Raw genomic sequence first — 16,380 nt, forward strand, 5'->3', positions numbered from 1 at the left:
CATTGTTCATTTGGTGGGAGTGCTAATGAAGATCCAAACCAACATCTCACAAAATTCCTGAGAATTTGCGACACTGTGAAGTCCAATGGAGTCCAGGAAGATGCCTATAAACTGCTCTTGTTTCCATTTTCACTTAGGGACAAGGCAGCTAAGTGGCTGGAATCATTCCCAAGGGGGAGCCTAACAACCTGGGATGAGGTGGAAAGCAAGTTTCTGGCACGTTTCTACCCCCCACAAAAGGTCAAGAGGCTTCGATCTGAGGTTCAGAATTTTAGACAACAAGATGGTGAAACTCTCTACGAGGCATGGGAGAGGTTCAAGGATTTGACAAGGAAATGCCCACCAGACATGTTCCATGACTGGGTGCAATTGCACATTTTCTATGATGGACTTTCTTATGAATCAAGGAAGGCTGTAGACCATTCATCAGGAGGTTCATTGAACAGGAAAAAAGACTGTGGAAGAAGCCATTGAAGTGATTGAGACAGTGGCTGAGAATGAGTACTACTATGCTTCAGAGAGACACAACACTAAGGGAGTCATGGAGCTGAACCATGTTGATACAATTCTAGCCCAAAACAAGGTGTTTGCCAAGCAACTAGCAGAGCTCACCAGGAAATTAGAAACAAATCAAGTGGCTGCAATACACACACAAGATCAAGAGGAGGTAAGCACTGAAGGAGGTGATTGGGAAGAGGCCAACTATGTGGGAAATCAACAAAGGCAACCATATGATCCACATTCCAACAATTACAACCCAGGCTGGAAAAACCATCCAAACTTTGGGTGGGGAAACCAGCAAACCCAACCACAAAACCACAAACCTTACAACCCCAACCAACATAACAATTCCACATACCAAAACTCCAACCAAAGATCATACCAAGCCACACAAAACACTTAATCCCAACCACCATATCATGGCCAAAATAATCAACCTGCCCAACCTAATCCGAACAAACAATTTCAAGATCAATTAAACAGGATAGAAGGAATGCTTGCAACCATGGGTCAAGACATAACCGAATTGAAAGCCTTTAAGGAAGAAGTAAATTCTAACTTGCAAAACCAAGGAGCTGCCATCCAGAAGCTAGAAAATCAAATTAGGTATTTGTCTAAGCAAACCCCTGGGCCAAGCGTTTCTCATGCTGCCAAGGCTATTGCAAGGGAAGAATGTAAGGCCATAACCCTCAGAAGTGGAAAGAAGCTAAAGGAGATCTCAAAGGAAACCACAGAGGATGAAGCAAAGGAAAATGTGGGAGACAAGGAACAGGGACAATCTTTTACACCGTCTGCAACAAAAGAAAAAGAAAAAGAGGTCCTGAAGCCTCATACACCCAAAGCACCATATCCTCAACGTTTGATGAAAAGTGAAAAGGATGGCCAATTCTCCAGATTTTTGGAGATTTTCAAGAAGCTTCAAATCAACATTCCATTTGCTGAGGCAATAGAGCAAATGCCACTCTATGCAAAATTCTTAAAGGAATTAATGACCAAGAAGAGAAGCTGGAGAAATGAGGAAACTGTGTTGTTGACTGAAGAATGCAGTGCCATCATTCAACACAAATTGCCTCAGAAATTGAAGGATCCAGGCAGTTTCCAAATCCCCTGCATCATAGGAGAAGTCATGGTGGAGAAGGCCTTGTGTGACTTAGGGGCCAGTATCAATTTGATGTCTCTAACAATGATGAGAAGAATGAAGATTGAGGAAGCCAAACCAACAAGAATGGCCCTCCAATTGGCAAATCGAACTTTTAAATTCCCTCATGGGATAGTTGAGGATTTGTTGGTGAAAGTGGGAGATTTTATATTTCCTGCCGATTTTGTGGTGTTAGATATGGAGGAAGAAGCCAAAGCTTCGATAATCCTGGGAAGACCCTTCCTGGCTACTGCTGGAGCCATCATAGATGTCCAAAAGGGTGAACTCACTCTTAGACTACATGATGAGCAATTGGTGTTTAACGTATTCAAGGCAATGAGCTATCCATCAGAATCAGTAAAGGAATGCATGAGGGTGGATGTAGTGGACATTGCAGTACAAGAAACCTTTGAGGAAACAACAAAGGAAGTGGCAGAGGAGGAGTTCACCAAGGATATTGAAGTTAGTGACATCAAGGCTGCTGAAACAACCATGCCAAGCATGCCAGAGAGAGTGAAAGAAGAAAAGGAAGTACCAAAACCTGAGCTCAAAGCATTGCCCCCTAATCTCAAGTATGCATACTTGGGTAGTGATGAGAGCCATCCTGTTATCATTAGCTCTGCCCTGAGCCAAGAACAGGAAGAAGAATTGATCAAGGTGCTACAAACTCATCAAGATGCCATTGGATGGACCCTAGCTGATTTGAAGGGGATAAGTTCATCCATATGCATGCATAAAATCTTGTTAGAAGAGGATGCTATACCCTCCATTCAAGCTCAGAGAAGATTGAATCCCGTCATGAAAGAAGTGGTACAAAAGGAGGTCATGAAGTTATGGCAGGCAAGGGTAATCTACCCCATTTCTGATAGCCCATGGGTTAGTCCCATCCATGTAGTCCCCAAGAAAGGTGGCATAACTGTGGTGCCAAATGAGAGGAACGAACTCATACCCACAAGAACTGTCACTGGGTGGAGGATGTGCATAGACTACAGGAAGCTCAATGAAGCCACCAGAAAAGATCATTTCCCACTCCCATTCATGGATCAGATGCTTGAAAGGCTTGCAGGACATGCTTATTATTGCTTTCTGGATGGATACTCAGGCTATAATCAGATAGTAGTTGATCCAAGAGATCAAGAGAAAACATCATTTGTTTGTCCATATGGAGTTTTTGCTTATAGACGCATGCCCTTTGGATTGTGCAATGCACCTGCCACTTTCCAAAGATGCATGCTGTCCATCTTTTCGGACATGATTGAAAAATTTATTGAGGTTTTCATGGATGATTTTTCTGTGTTTGGAGATTCTTTTCCTAGCTGCCTACATCACCTTGCCTTGGTGCTTAAGAGATGCCAAGAGACCAACCTAGTATTAAACTGGGAAAAGTGTCATTTCATGGTCACAAAAGGAATAGTCCTTGGCCACAAAATCTCTAATAGAGGCATTGAGGTGGACAGAGCTAAGGTGGAACTCATTGAAAAATTACCTCCACCAAGTAATGTCAAGGCAGTTAGGAGTTTTTTGGGACACGCTGGCTTTTACAGAAGGTTTATTAGAGACTTTTCTAAAATAGCCAAACCTTTGAGTAACTTGCTTGTCTCTGATACACCCTTTGTATTTGATAAAAATTGCATGCTAGCCTATGAACTTTTGAAGCAAAAACTTTCCTCTGCACCTATCATTGCCCCACCTGATTGGAACTTACCTGTTGAACTGATGTGTGATGCATCAGACCTTGCTATTGGGGCAGTGTTAGGACAAAGGAAAGACAATTTGGTACATGTGATTTATTATGCCAGTAAAGTCTTGAATGATAACCAAAGGAATTACACAACCACTGAAAAAGAACTCTTGGCAATAGTCTTTGCATTTGACAAATTTAGATCCTATCTCATTGGATCTAAAGTCATTGTCTTCACTGATCATTCAGCTTTAAAATACTTACTTGCTAAACAAGAATCCAAGCCAAGACTTATTAGATGGGTTCTTTTGTTGCAGGAATTTGACATTGAAATCAAAGACAAGAAGGGTGTAGAGAACAAGGTGGCAGACCATTTATCAAGGATACCATGTGAAGAAGGAAGCACACAAAGCACACATATAAATGAGTGCTTTCCTGATGAACAACTCATGGTAATTCACAAAGCACCCTGGTTTGCAGACATAGCAAACTTCAAGGCCACTGGGAGTTTGCCGTTGGAATTTAACAAGCATCAAAGGAAGAAATTGGTAAATGATGCCAAATACTTCATCTGGGACGAACCATACTTGTTCAAAAAATGTTCGGATGGCATACTCAGAAGATGCATATCAGAGGAAGAAGGAAGGGAAGTCTTATGGGACTGCCATGGCTCCACTTATGGAGGACATTTTGCAGGAGAAAGAACAGCAGCTAAGGTGTTGCAGTGTGGTTTTTATTGGCCCACTATCTTCAAAGATGCAAAGGAACTAGTGAAGCACTGCCATGAATGCCAGAAAGCGGGGAACCTGCCAAGAAGAAATGAAATGCCACAACAGTTCATTCTGGAACTTGAATTGTTTGATGTATGGGGGATAGATTTCATGGGACCCTTTCCCACCTCATACTCAAATAATTACATTCTTGTGGCAGTAGACTATGTCTCCAAATGGGTTGAAGCAATAGCAACTCCAACCAATGATAATAAGGTAGTCATGAACTTCCTTAGAAAACACATTTTTTGCCGTTTTGGGGTTCCAAGAGCAATCATCAGTGATGGAGGAAGCCACTTCTGCAACAAACCATTAGAGGCATTGCTTCTAAAATATGGAGTCAAACACAAGGTAGCCACACCATACCATCCACAGACAAGTGGGCAAGCCGAAATATCTAATAGGGAACTCAAAAGAATCCTGGAAAAGACTGTGGGAACTTCAAGGAAGGACTGGTCGATTAAGCTAGATGATGCTCTTTGGGCATATAGGACAGCTTTCAAAACACCAATTGGAATGTCTCCTTACCAACTAGTATATGGAAAAGCTTTCCATTTGCCACTGGAGTTGGAGCACAAGGCATTCTGGGCCTTGAAACTCTTGAACTTGGACAGCAAAGCTGCTGGAGAAAGAAGGATGTTGCAAATTCAAGAGTTGGAAGAATTTAGAGCTGAAGCTTATGAGAATGCCAAAATTTACAAAGAAAGAGCAAAGAAGAAGCATGACAGCAACATAGCCCCAAGGAAATTTGAAGAGGGACAAAAAGTATTGCTCTACAATTCTAGGCTGAAGCTATTTCCAGGGAAGCTAAAATCAAGGTGGTCTGGACCATTCCTTGTCACCAAGGTCTCCCAATATGGACAAGTAGAAATCATGGAAGAAAAGTCACAACGAACCTTCACTGTGAATGGTCAAAGACTCAAACATTACTTGGGAGATGTGGAGGAGAAGGACAAGGTTAAATATCACCTCAACTGAGGAAGTTGACCGTCAAGCTAATGACGTTAAAGAAGCGCTTGTTGGGAGGCAACCCAACCTGAGGTAATACTCCTTTGCTGTTTCTTCTATTTGTTTCAATAAAAAGGTGAAGTAGTTTCTGTGCATTGCAAAGAATTAAGTTTGGTGTTTCACACCAAACAATGAATTCGTGGATCAATAATTCAAAGGGGAATGTGTGACTCTAAGTTTGGTATTCCACCATACAGATCAACTGAACACAACAACCTTTGAATTATATGAAAGGAACAACCATTCTAAGCAATCACAGAAATGCTTAAAATCCTTAGCAGCAACTTCATTCCAAGGAGAATTCAAGGATTCAAAGAGCAGAGGAGTAAGTAGGAGACTAAGTTCGGTGTTCACACACCAACGTAAGACTTAGACACTTGCCCATACATAGTTGAGCTAACCACTCAAGTGCTTGAGAAGCAAGCAACTTTATCACTCTTTGCAGGAAAGGAAACAAGGATCTTAGAAAGAACATGAAGCAACAACTAGGAGAAGAAGGAGAAATCAAATTGTTTCCTGGAAACAAAGAAAAAACAAGAAATTTCACAAGGTGGTGTTGTTCCTTGACCATTCTTTAAAAAGCAAACAAAAGCATGCTTGTTCTGGTTTAAACTATAATTGTTGAATCTTTCTGGAATGTGAAGTTTTTAGTATGAGTGTTAGTTTGCTGCTTTGAATAAAGTGAATGCCTAGATGTTTGGATATAACTTCACCTTCTTAAACAAATGCTTGCCATGCTTGTTCTGTTTCCAAAAATAAAAGAAAAGTTTGAACAAAAGTAACTTGGCTCAATTAGTGACAAATCAAGTAGAATTAAGTGGTGGTATGCATGCTTGATTGTTTAGTCAGATCACTGGAAATTGAGTGTAGAATTATCATTTTTGTGTAGAAGTTTGAATACTGTCTATGGACCTTGATGAATAAATGTCTTTGGCCATGAAAAAGAAAGAAAAAGAAGAAGAAAAAGCCACTGAAAAAGGGCAACCAAAAAGCAAAAAAAAAATTGAGAAAATAAGCTAGGCACCAATGGTTTGAACTTCTGAGACAAATGCCTGTGGTGTTTATGTATTAAGGATATGCTTGGATGAATAGGTTCTGAGGAGTGTTTCAACACTTGGTAACTTGGGTTAACTAACCCGGGATTATCAACCAAAAGTCCATTATCAAGAGCAACCTAAATACAAAATATTTAGTCACACAAAGAGGTGCTGGGCACCAATGTCTAAAGAAGAAATGTGAACTAAAATGCCTATAGTGGATATGTGTAGTGCACTGATAAGAAAAAGAAAATGCCAAAGGGCTTGTGCGACACATGACACTGAGCAAACAAGGAGCAAAGGAGCTCTAAGAAAAAGAAAAACAAAGAAGGGAAAAGTGCTAAGGACATAAGAATAACAAGAGGCCATAGCAGTGTTTGATGGATGCAATGAAAAAGTGATAATCTTACCTGATAAGAATGAAAAAGTGATGCTGCAACTTTCTGCATAAAACCCTTCTGATGAACTTCAAATGCTTGCTAATATAGCCAATGTAATTGCTTTCTGTTTCATACTTTCTTCTCAAATAACTCAGGACTTGCTTAGGGACAAGCAAGTATTAAGTTTGGTGTTGTGATGCCAAGGCATCTTAGGCTAGTTTCACTAGCATTTTTCTGTTAGTTTTAGTTGTTTTATGCATTTTCTTGAGCTTAAAGTAACCAAGAATGGTTAAATGAATAACAAAGCAATGAACCATCCAAACAGTATGATTTTGATGCAAATTCCATGAGTTTTTAGTTATATTACTTGAATGCTATGAATGGAAGATTTCTCATGAAATTTTGCAAGACTTTGATGCAGTTGTTTGGATGATTTCAGGGAAGAAGAGGTTAGGCAAGGAAGCAACAAAATCAATAAAGGAAGCTTGAATATCACATGTGGAGTTTAAGTTCCAGTTTAAGCTTAAACTGGAACTTAAACTGCCAAGCCATATAATGCTGGGAACTATCAGTGGCGTTTAAGCTCCAGTTTAAGCTTAAACTGGAGCTTAAACGCCAAAATCATGAAAGCTGAGGAAAAGCTGAAAGTGGCGTTTAACCTCCAGTTTAACCTTAAACTGGAAGTTAAACGCCAGAAATGAGAAATGCACCAGGGAGCCATTTCCACGTTTAAGCTCCAGTTTAACCTTAAACTGGAGCTTAAACGTGTTCGACCAAAAACCACACTCCAGGGTTGCTTTCTTCATTTCCACGTTTAAGCTCCAGTTTAAGCTTAAACTGGAGCTTAAACGTGTTCGACCATTCTCCTCCAGGGTTGCTTTCTTCATTTCCACGTTTAAGCTTCAGTTTAACCTTAAACTGAAGCTTAAACGTGTTCGACTACGTTACCTTCCAGGGTTGCTCTCTTCCATTTCCACGTTTAAGCTTCAGTTTAACCTTAAACTGAAGCTTAAACGTGCTTGAATTATACCACCTCCAGGAGTGTCCAACGTTTAAGTTGCAGTTTAAGCTTAAACTGCAACTTAAACGCCACGATTTGAAAAGGTTTCTGGGCCAAAGATATTGCAGTTTAAGTTAGCATTTGAGCACAAACATTAACTTAAACGTACTCTGGTATGAAACCCAATTGAATATCATGGTTTACGGGATTGGGCCTGAAGAATTGATGAGTCTGGAATTTCAATTTGTTGAGTCATGTGTCATTACTTGATTATTACTAAGTTGGCTCAATGAATGTTACAGAATTGGATCAGCAGCCTCATCAGGATTATGGATCATAAACCCAAAGCAAAAGGAAATCAGGGAAAGGCCTCAAAGCCCAAGAAACACAACAGAAGCTCAATTTAGAAAGTGTATAAATAGGATAGAATTTAAGTTAGTAAAGAAGTACTTTGGATCATTTTTTTTAGTTTTCATACTTTTTGTAATTGAATTCAGAGCTATGACTCACTAAACCCACTTTCATTGGGTTAGGGAGCTCTATTGTAATTCAATGAATCAATAATAGTTTTTATCTTCTTCTTCCATCTTTTCTCTTGAATTTTGTTAGAAAGCTTCTCGATCTAATTCCATTGGTTAGTTGTCTTGGGAAAGAAACTATCCATAATTGGAATCCTTCGGAACCTTGGGAAAGGAATGGAGGATTCATGCTAGAGAAGCTTTCTCACAGTGAATTGGATTGGGGTTTGGATGGATATTGTGACATGTAATCCTACCAAATTGTGGTTCATGAAACTGTGTGGTATAATCAGTGATCGAGCATCATCTCTTCTTATGAACATTTAAACCAAGGGATTGGGAATTTGTTTGTTTTTAGAGAGAATTGGTGAGCCAAGGGATTGGGATCCAATCATATAAGATTGCCAAGCAAAATTCAATGAATGCATTGGTTGAGGAAGGGATAAAAATGTTTTGATTCGGAGATCTCAATATCTCCTGAAACCCAATGAATTCCCCATTTCTGATCTACCACTTTCTCTTTACATTCTGCAATTAAATTCATGCAATCACCCCAATCCCTTTTTAATTTCAGCAATTTAGCTTCTCGCTCTTTAATTCATGCAATTTAAGATTCCGCAATTTCAATTTCTTGCCATTTACGTTTCCTGCAAATTTTACATTCCGCAATTCTCATCTAAATCTTGATTCAGCTCAACTAGAACACACTTCTAATCCGAATTGCTCACTCAACCAATCCTTGTGGGATTCGACCTCACTCTATTGTGAGTTTTTACTTGACGATAACCGGTGCACTTGCCGGAAGGAATTTTTGCCGATCGTGTAATTTCCTAAAATCGTAGCATCAGCAAGGACAAGGATCCAAGGCTTTGAGAATCAACGGATAGGAGGTCTAAAGAAACAAAATCTTGGCCTAACAAGTTCAAATGAGCTCTTTTCCCTAACTAAATACTTGTGGTGTGAAGGTGTCAAGTGAAAAGCTTGAGACTGAGTAGTTAAAGTCGTGATCCCAAAACCAAAAAGGATGTGCCTAAGAACTCTGGGTACCACTATCTAGGGATTCTAGCAAAGCTGAATCACAATCCAATTGGGTTCACCCAGTTAAGTGCCTGTGGCATTTATGTATTCGGTGGTAATATGGGAGAACAAAATGCTTAGGGTCATGGCCAGGCTCTAAAAGAAGCTATGTTCAAAGATAAAAAAGAACTAAACTAACAGAGTCAATAATATCATCCGGATTCTGAATTCCTAAAGACACCAACACTTTTGAGCTTCAAAGGATAGTGAGATGCAAAAACACTTCAGAAGTAAATGGTTACTAGCCCTATTCATCAATTGGAACTGACATCCATTGAAAACTCTGAAATTTATTGTACCCTTCTCTTTTTTCTGATCCTACTTTGTTTTTGGTTGCTTGCGGACAACCAACAGTTTAAGTTTGGTGTTCTAATGAGCAGATATTTTATACGCTTTTTGGCATCATTTTCATATTATTTTAGTTATGTTTTTGATTAAGTTTTATTATATTTTCATAGGTTTTAGTGCTAAATTCACATTTTTGGATTCTACTTTGAGTTGTTGTGTTTTCTGATGATTTCAGGTAAATTCTGGCTGAAATTGAGGAGTTTTGGCAAAGTCTGATTCAGAGGCAAGGAAAGCGTAGCAGATGTTGTCAAATTCTGACCTCCATGCACTCAAACAAGAATATCTGGAGCAAAAGAGGTCCAAATGACACGCTCTCAACGGCGTTGTAAACCTAACTTCAAGCGCTTTCCAGCAATATATAATGGTTTATACTTTTTTTCGAAGAAACCTGCCCATATTGGGCATTGAACGCCAAGAAGTTACCCCATTTCTGACGTTCAACGCCCCAAGGGAACCTAAGCCAGCGTTTAATGCCACATTCCACCCCATTCCTAGCGTTTAATGCCACCAAGAGGCAGAAGGCAGAGCCAATCACACCCATTTCTCAAGTTGGACGACAAGCTCAACCTAAGTACTCAACCAAGTGGGCCCAAGAGTGGATTTTCGCACCTCTAATCTAGTCTACATAATTTTGTACTTCTTAGTTATTAGGTTATTATATATAGTAGAAGATTGGTGCACGAAATTGTGATCATCAATGGTGCCATCAACATGGTACGCTCAATTGCAATCTCAACTCTATATCACAACTTCGCACAACTAACCAGCAAGTGCACTGGGTCGTCCAAGTAATAAACCTTACGCGAGTAAGGGTCGATCCCACGGAGATTGTTGGTATGAAGCAAGCTATGGTCATCTTGTAAATCTCAGTCAGGCAGATTCAAATGGTTATGGAGGATTGATAATTAAAAGATGAATAAAACATAAAATAAAGATAGAGATACTTATGTAATTCATTGGTGAGAATTTCAGATAAGCGTATGGAGATGCTTTGTCCCTTCCGTCTCTCTGCTTTCCTACTCTCTTCATCCAATCCTTCTTACTCCTTTTCATGGCAAGCTGTATGTTGGGCATCACCGTTGTCAATGGCTACAGTCCCGTCCTCTGAGTGAAAATGTTCAATGCGCTCTGTCACAGCACGGATATTCATCTGTCGGTTCTCGATCATGTCGGATTCTTTTGCGTCTGTCACTAACGCCCCACAATCGTGAGTTTGAAGCTCGTCATAGTCATTCAATCCCTGAATCCTACTCAGAATACCACAGACAAGGTTTAGACCTTCCGGATTCTCAAGAATGGCCACCAATAGATTCTAGCTTATACCACGAAGATTCTGATTAAGGAATCCAAGAGATATCCACTAAATCTAATGTAAAACGGAGGTGGTTGTCAGGCACACGTTGATAGGTGAGAATAATGATGAGTGTCACGGATCATCATATTCATCAAGTTGAGGAACAAGTGATATCTTAGAACAAGAATAAGCTGAATTGATAGAAGAACAATAGTAATTGCATTAATACTCGAGGTACAGCAGAGCTCCACACCTTAATCTATGGAGTGTAGAAACTCCACCTTTGAAAATACATAAGAACAAGGTCTAGGCATGGCCGTGAGGCCAGCCCCATGATCTAAGATAGCATAAGACTACTCGAAGATAGCTACCCAGATGAAAATACAATAGCAAAAGGTCCTATTTATAGAGAACTAGTAGCTTATGATTTACAAAAATGAGTAAATGACGTAAAAATCCACTTCCGGGCCCACTTGGTGTGTGCTTGGGCTGAGCATTGAAGCTTCCATGTGTAGAGACCTTTCTCGGAGTTAAACGCCAGCTTTTGTGCCAATTTGGGCGTTTAACTCCCACTTCTGTGCCAGTTCCGGCGTTTAACGCCGGGCAGTCTTGAGCTGATTTGGAACGCCGGTTTGGGCCATCAAATCTCGGGCAAAGTATAGATTATTATATATTGCTGGAAAGCCCAGGATGTCTACTTTCCAACGCAATTGAGAGCGCGCCAATTGCGCCTTTGTAGCTCCAGAAAATCTACTTCGAGTACAGGGAGGTCAGAATCCAACAGCATCTGCAGTCCTTTTCAGCCTCTGAATCAGATTTTTTCTCAGGTCCCTCAATTTCAGCCAGAAAATACCTGAAATCACAGAAAAACACACAAACTCATAGTAAAGTCCAGAAAAGTGAATTTTAAATAAAAAATAATAAAAATATAATAAAAACTAACTAAAACATACTAAAAACAATGCCAAAAAGCGTATAAATTATCCGCTCATCACAACACCAAACTTAAATTGTTGCTTGTCCCTAAGCAACTGAAAATCAAATAGGATAAAAAGAAGAGAATATACTATAAACTCCGAACTATCAATGAAACTTAGCTCCAATTAGATGAGCGAGACTTGTAGCTTTTTGCCTCTGAACAGTTTTGGCATCTCACTTTATCCTTTGAGGTTTAGAATGATTGGCTTCTATAGGAACTCAGAATCCGGATAGTGTTATTGATTCTCCTAGTTAAGTATGATGATTCTTGAACACAGCTACTTTATGAGTCTTGGCCGTGGCCCAAAGCACTCTGTTTTCCAGTATTACTACCAGATACATCCATGCCACAGACACATAACTGGGTGAACCTTTTCAGATTGTGACTCAGCTTTGCTAGAGTCCCCAATTAAAGGTGTCCAGGGTTCTTAAGCACACTCTTTTTTTGCTTTGGATCACGACTTTAACCGCTCAGTCTCAAGTTTTCACTTGACACCTTCACGCCACAAGCACATGGTTAGGGACAGCTTGGTTTAGCCGCTTAGGCCAGGATATTATTCCTGTAGGCCCTCCTATCCACTGATGCTCAAAGCCTTGGATCCTTTTTATTACCCTTGCCTTTTGGTTTAAAGGGCTATTGGCTTTTTCTGCTTGCTTTTTCTTTCTTTTCTCTTTTTTTTTGAATTCACTGCTTTTTCTTGCTTCAAGAATCATTTTTATGATTTTTCAGATCCTCAGTAACATGTCTCCTTTTTCATCATTCTTTCAAGAGCCAACAATTTTAACATTCATGAACAACAAATTCAAAAGACATATGCACTGTTCAAGCATACATTCAGAAAACAAATAGTATTGTCACCACATCAAAATAATTGAACTACTTTTAAGGATGAATTCGAAATCATGTACTTCTTGTTCTTTTGTAATAAAAACATTTTTCATTTAAGAAAGGTGATGGATTCATAGGACACTCATAACTTTAAGGCATAGACACTAAGACACTAATGATCATGTAATAAGACACAAATATAGATAAACATAGGCATAAAAATTTGAAAAACAGAAAAATAAAGAACGAGGAGATTAAAGAACGGGTCCACCTTAGTGATGGCGGCTTGTTCTTCCTCTTGAAGATCTTATGGAGTGCTTGAGCTCCTCAATGTCTCTTCCTTGCCTTTTTTGCTCCTCTCTCATGATTCTTTGATCTTCTCTAATTTCATGGAGGAAGATGGAATGTTCTTGGTGCTCCACCCTTAGTTGTCCTATGTTGGAACTCAATTCTCCTTGGGAGGTGTTGATTTGCTCCCAATAGTTTTGTGGAGGAAAGTGCATCCCTTGAGGCATCTCAGGGATTTCATGATGAGGAATTTCCTCATGTCCATGAGTGGGATCTCTTGTTTGCTCCATCCTCTTCTTAGTGATGGGCTTGTCCTCATCAATGAGGAGGTCTCCCTCTATGTTAATTCCAACTGAATTACAGAGGTGACAAATGAGATGAGGGAAGGGTAACCTTGCCAAGGTAGAGGACTTGTCCGCCACCTTATAAAGTTCTTAGGATATAACCTCATGAACTTCTACTTCCTCTCCAATCATGATGCTATGAATCATGATAGCCCGGTCTATAGTAGCTTCAGACCGATTGCTAGTGGGAATGATTGAGCATTGGATAAACTCCAACCATCCCCTAGCCACGGGCTTGAGGTCATGCTTTCTCAGTTGAACCGGCTATCCTCTTGAATCTCTCTTCCATTGAGCGCCCTCTTCACAAATGTCTATGAGGACTTGGTCTAACCTTTGATCAAAGTTGACCCTTCTAGTGTAGGGGTGTTCATCTCCTTGCATCATGGGCAAGTTGAATGCTAGCCTTACATTTTTCGGACTGAAATCTAAGCATTTCCGTCGAACCATTGTAAGCCAATTCTTTGGGTCCGGGTTCACACTTTGATCATGGTTCTTGGTGATCCATGCATTGGCATAGAACTCTTGAACCATTAAGATTCTGACTTGTTGAATGGGGTTGGTAAGAACTTCCCAACCTCTTCTTCGGATCTCATGTTGGATCTCCGGATATTCACTCTTTTTGAGTTTGAAAGGGACCTCGGGGATCACCTTCTTCATGGCCACAACTTCATAGAAGTGGTCTTGATGCACCCTTGAGATGAATCTCTCCATCTTCCATGACTCGGAGGTGGAAGCTTTTGCCTTCTCTTTCCTCTTTCTAGAGGTTTTTCCGGCCTTAGGTTCCATAAATGGTTATGGAAAAACAAAAAGCAACGCTTTTACCACACCAAACTTAGAAAATTTGCTCGTCCTCGAGCAAAAAAAGAAAAAAAGGAGTAGAAGAAGAAGAAAATGGAGGAGATGAAGGGGGCTTTGTGGTTCGGCCAAGGGGGAGAAGTAGTGTTTAGGTTGTGTGAAAATGAAGGAGTGAAGTGGGGTTTATATAGGGGTGGAGAGAGGGGTAGGGTTCGGCCATTATGGGTGGGTTTGGGAGGGAAAGTGGTTTGAATTTGGATGGTGGGGTACGTGGGGTTTTATGAAGAATGGATGTGAGTGGTGAAGAGAATGAAGGGATTTGATAGGTGAGGGTTTTTGGGGAAGAGGTATTGAGGTGATTGGTGAATGAGTGAAGAAGAGAGAGAGTGGTGGGGTAGGTGGGGATCCTGTGGGGTCCATAGATCCTGAGGTGTCAAGGATAGCGCATCCCTGCACCAAGTGGCGTGTAAAACGCCCTTTTCTGCCAATCCTGGCGTTAAACGCCAGGCTGATGCCCTTTTTTGGCGTTAAACGCCAGTCTGGTGCCCCTTTCTGGCGTTAAACGCCCAGAATGGTGCCAGACTGGGCGTTAAACGCCCATTTGCTGCCCTTACTAGCGTTTAAACGCCAGCAAGCTTTTCCTCCAGGGTGTGCTGTTTTTTTTTTCTATTTTTCATTCTGTTTTTGCTTTTTCAATTGTTTTTGTGACTTCACATGATCATCAACCTATAGAAAACATAAAATAACAATGGAAAATAGATAAATATAACATTGGGTTGTCTCCCAACAAGCGCTTCTTTAATGTCAGTAGCTTGACAGTGGGCCCTCATGAAGCCTCACAGATGTTCAGAGTAATGTTGGAACCTCCTAACACCAAACTTAGAGTTTGAATGTGGGGGTTCAACACCAAACTTAGAATTTGGTTGTGGCCTCCCAACACCAAACTTAGAGTTTGACTATGGGGGCTCTGTTTGACTCTGTTTTGAGAGAAGCTCTTCATGCTTCCTCTCCATGGTTACAAAGGGATATTCTTGAGCCTTAAACACAAAGGATTCTTCATTCACTTGAATGATCAATTCTCCTCTGTCAACATCAATCACAGCCTTTGTTGTGGCTAGGAAGGGTCTGCCAAGGATGATGGATTCATCCATGCATTTCCCAGTCTCTAGGACTATGAAATCAGTAGGGATGTAATGGTCTTCAACCTTTACCAGAACATCCTCTACAAGTCCATAAGCTTGTTTTCTTGAATTGTCTGCCATCTCTAGTGAGATTCTTGCAGCTTGTACCTCAAAGATACCTAGCTTCTCCATTACAGAGAGAGGCATGAGGTTTATGCTTGACCCTAGGTCACACAGAGCCTTTTCGAAGGTCATGGTGCCTAATGTACAAGGTATTGAGAACTTCCCAGGGTCCTGTCTCTTTTGAGGTAATTTCTGCCTAGTCAAGTTATCCAATTCTTTGGTGAGCAAAGGGGGTTCGTCCTCCCAAGTCTCATTACCAAATAACTTGTCATTTAGCTTCATGATTGCTCCAAGGTACTTAGCAACTTGCTCTTCAGTGACATCTTCGTCCTCTTCAGAGGAAGAATACTCATCAGAGCTCATGAATGGTAGAAGTAAATCTAATGGAATCTCTATGGTCTCAGTGTGAGCCTCAGATTCCCATGGTTCCTCATTAGGGAACTCATTGGAGGCCAGTGGACGTCCATTGAGGTCTTCCTCAGTGGTGATCACTGCCTCTTCCTCCTCTCCAAATTTGGCCATGTTGATGGCCTTACACTCTCCTTTTGGATTCTCTTCTGTATTGCTTGGAAGAGTACTATGAGGGAGTTCAGTAACTTTATTACTCAGCTGACCCACTTGTGCCTCCAAGTTTCTAATGGAGGACCTTGTTTCAGTCATGAAACTTTGAGTGGTTTTGATTAGATCAGAGACCATGGTTGCTAAGTTAGAGTGGCTCTGCTTAGAATTCTCTGTCTGTTGCTGAGAAGATGATGGAAAAAGCTTGCCATTGCTAAACCTGTTTCTTCCACCATTATTGTTGTTGAAACCTTGTTGAGGTCTCTGTTGATCCTTCCATGAGAGATTTGGATGATTTCTCCATGAAGGATTATAGGTGTTTCCATAGGGTTCTCCCATGTAATTCACCTCTTCTATTGATGAGTTCTCAGGATCATAAGCTTCTTCTTCAGATGAAGCGTCCTTAGTACTGCCTGGTGCAGCTTGCATTCTAGACAGACTTTGAGAAATCATATTGACTTGCTGAGTTAATATTTTGTTCTGAGCCAATATGGCATTCAGAGTATCAATCTCAAGAACTCTTTTCTTCTGATTCGTCCTATTGTTCACAGGATTCCTTTCAGAAATGTACATGAATTGGTTATTTGCAACC

The 16,380-nt window shown here is 40.5% G+C and overlaps 1 protein-coding gene and 1 non-coding gene across 2 annotated transcripts; one reads left to right on the forward strand and one right to left on the reverse strand.

The window, feature by feature from the left end:
* Positions 1-246: 246 nt before the first annotated feature.
* LOC130983556 (small nucleolar RNA R71) lies at positions 247-350 on the reverse strand. The gene has a single exon (XR_009087541.1). It is a non-coding gene; the product is annotated as a small nucleolar RNA R71 (small nucleolar RNA).
* A 4,256-nt stretch (positions 351-4,606) lies between these two features.
* Positions 4,607-5,068, forward strand: LOC130980794 (uncharacterized). The gene has a single exon (XM_057904437.1). It carries the CDS (start codon positions 4,607-4,609, stop codon positions 5,066-5,068), a length of 462 nt encoding a protein of 153 aa, XP_057760420.1.
* The last annotated feature ends 11,312 nt before the right edge of the window (positions 5,069-16,380 follow it).

Source organism: Arachis stenosperma, chromosome 5 (assembly GCF_014773155.1).
Source record: "Arachis stenosperma cultivar V10309 chromosome 5, arast.V10309.gnm1.PFL2, whole genome shotgun sequence".
Taxonomy (NCBI): domain Eukaryota; kingdom Viridiplantae; phylum Streptophyta; class Magnoliopsida; order Fabales; family Fabaceae; genus Arachis; species Arachis stenosperma.

Coding starts and splice junctions, on each gene's coding strand:
- LOC130980794 (XM_057904437.1), top strand. CDS start 4,607: ATGTCTCCTTACCAACTAGTATATGGAAAAGCTTTCCATTTGCCACTG.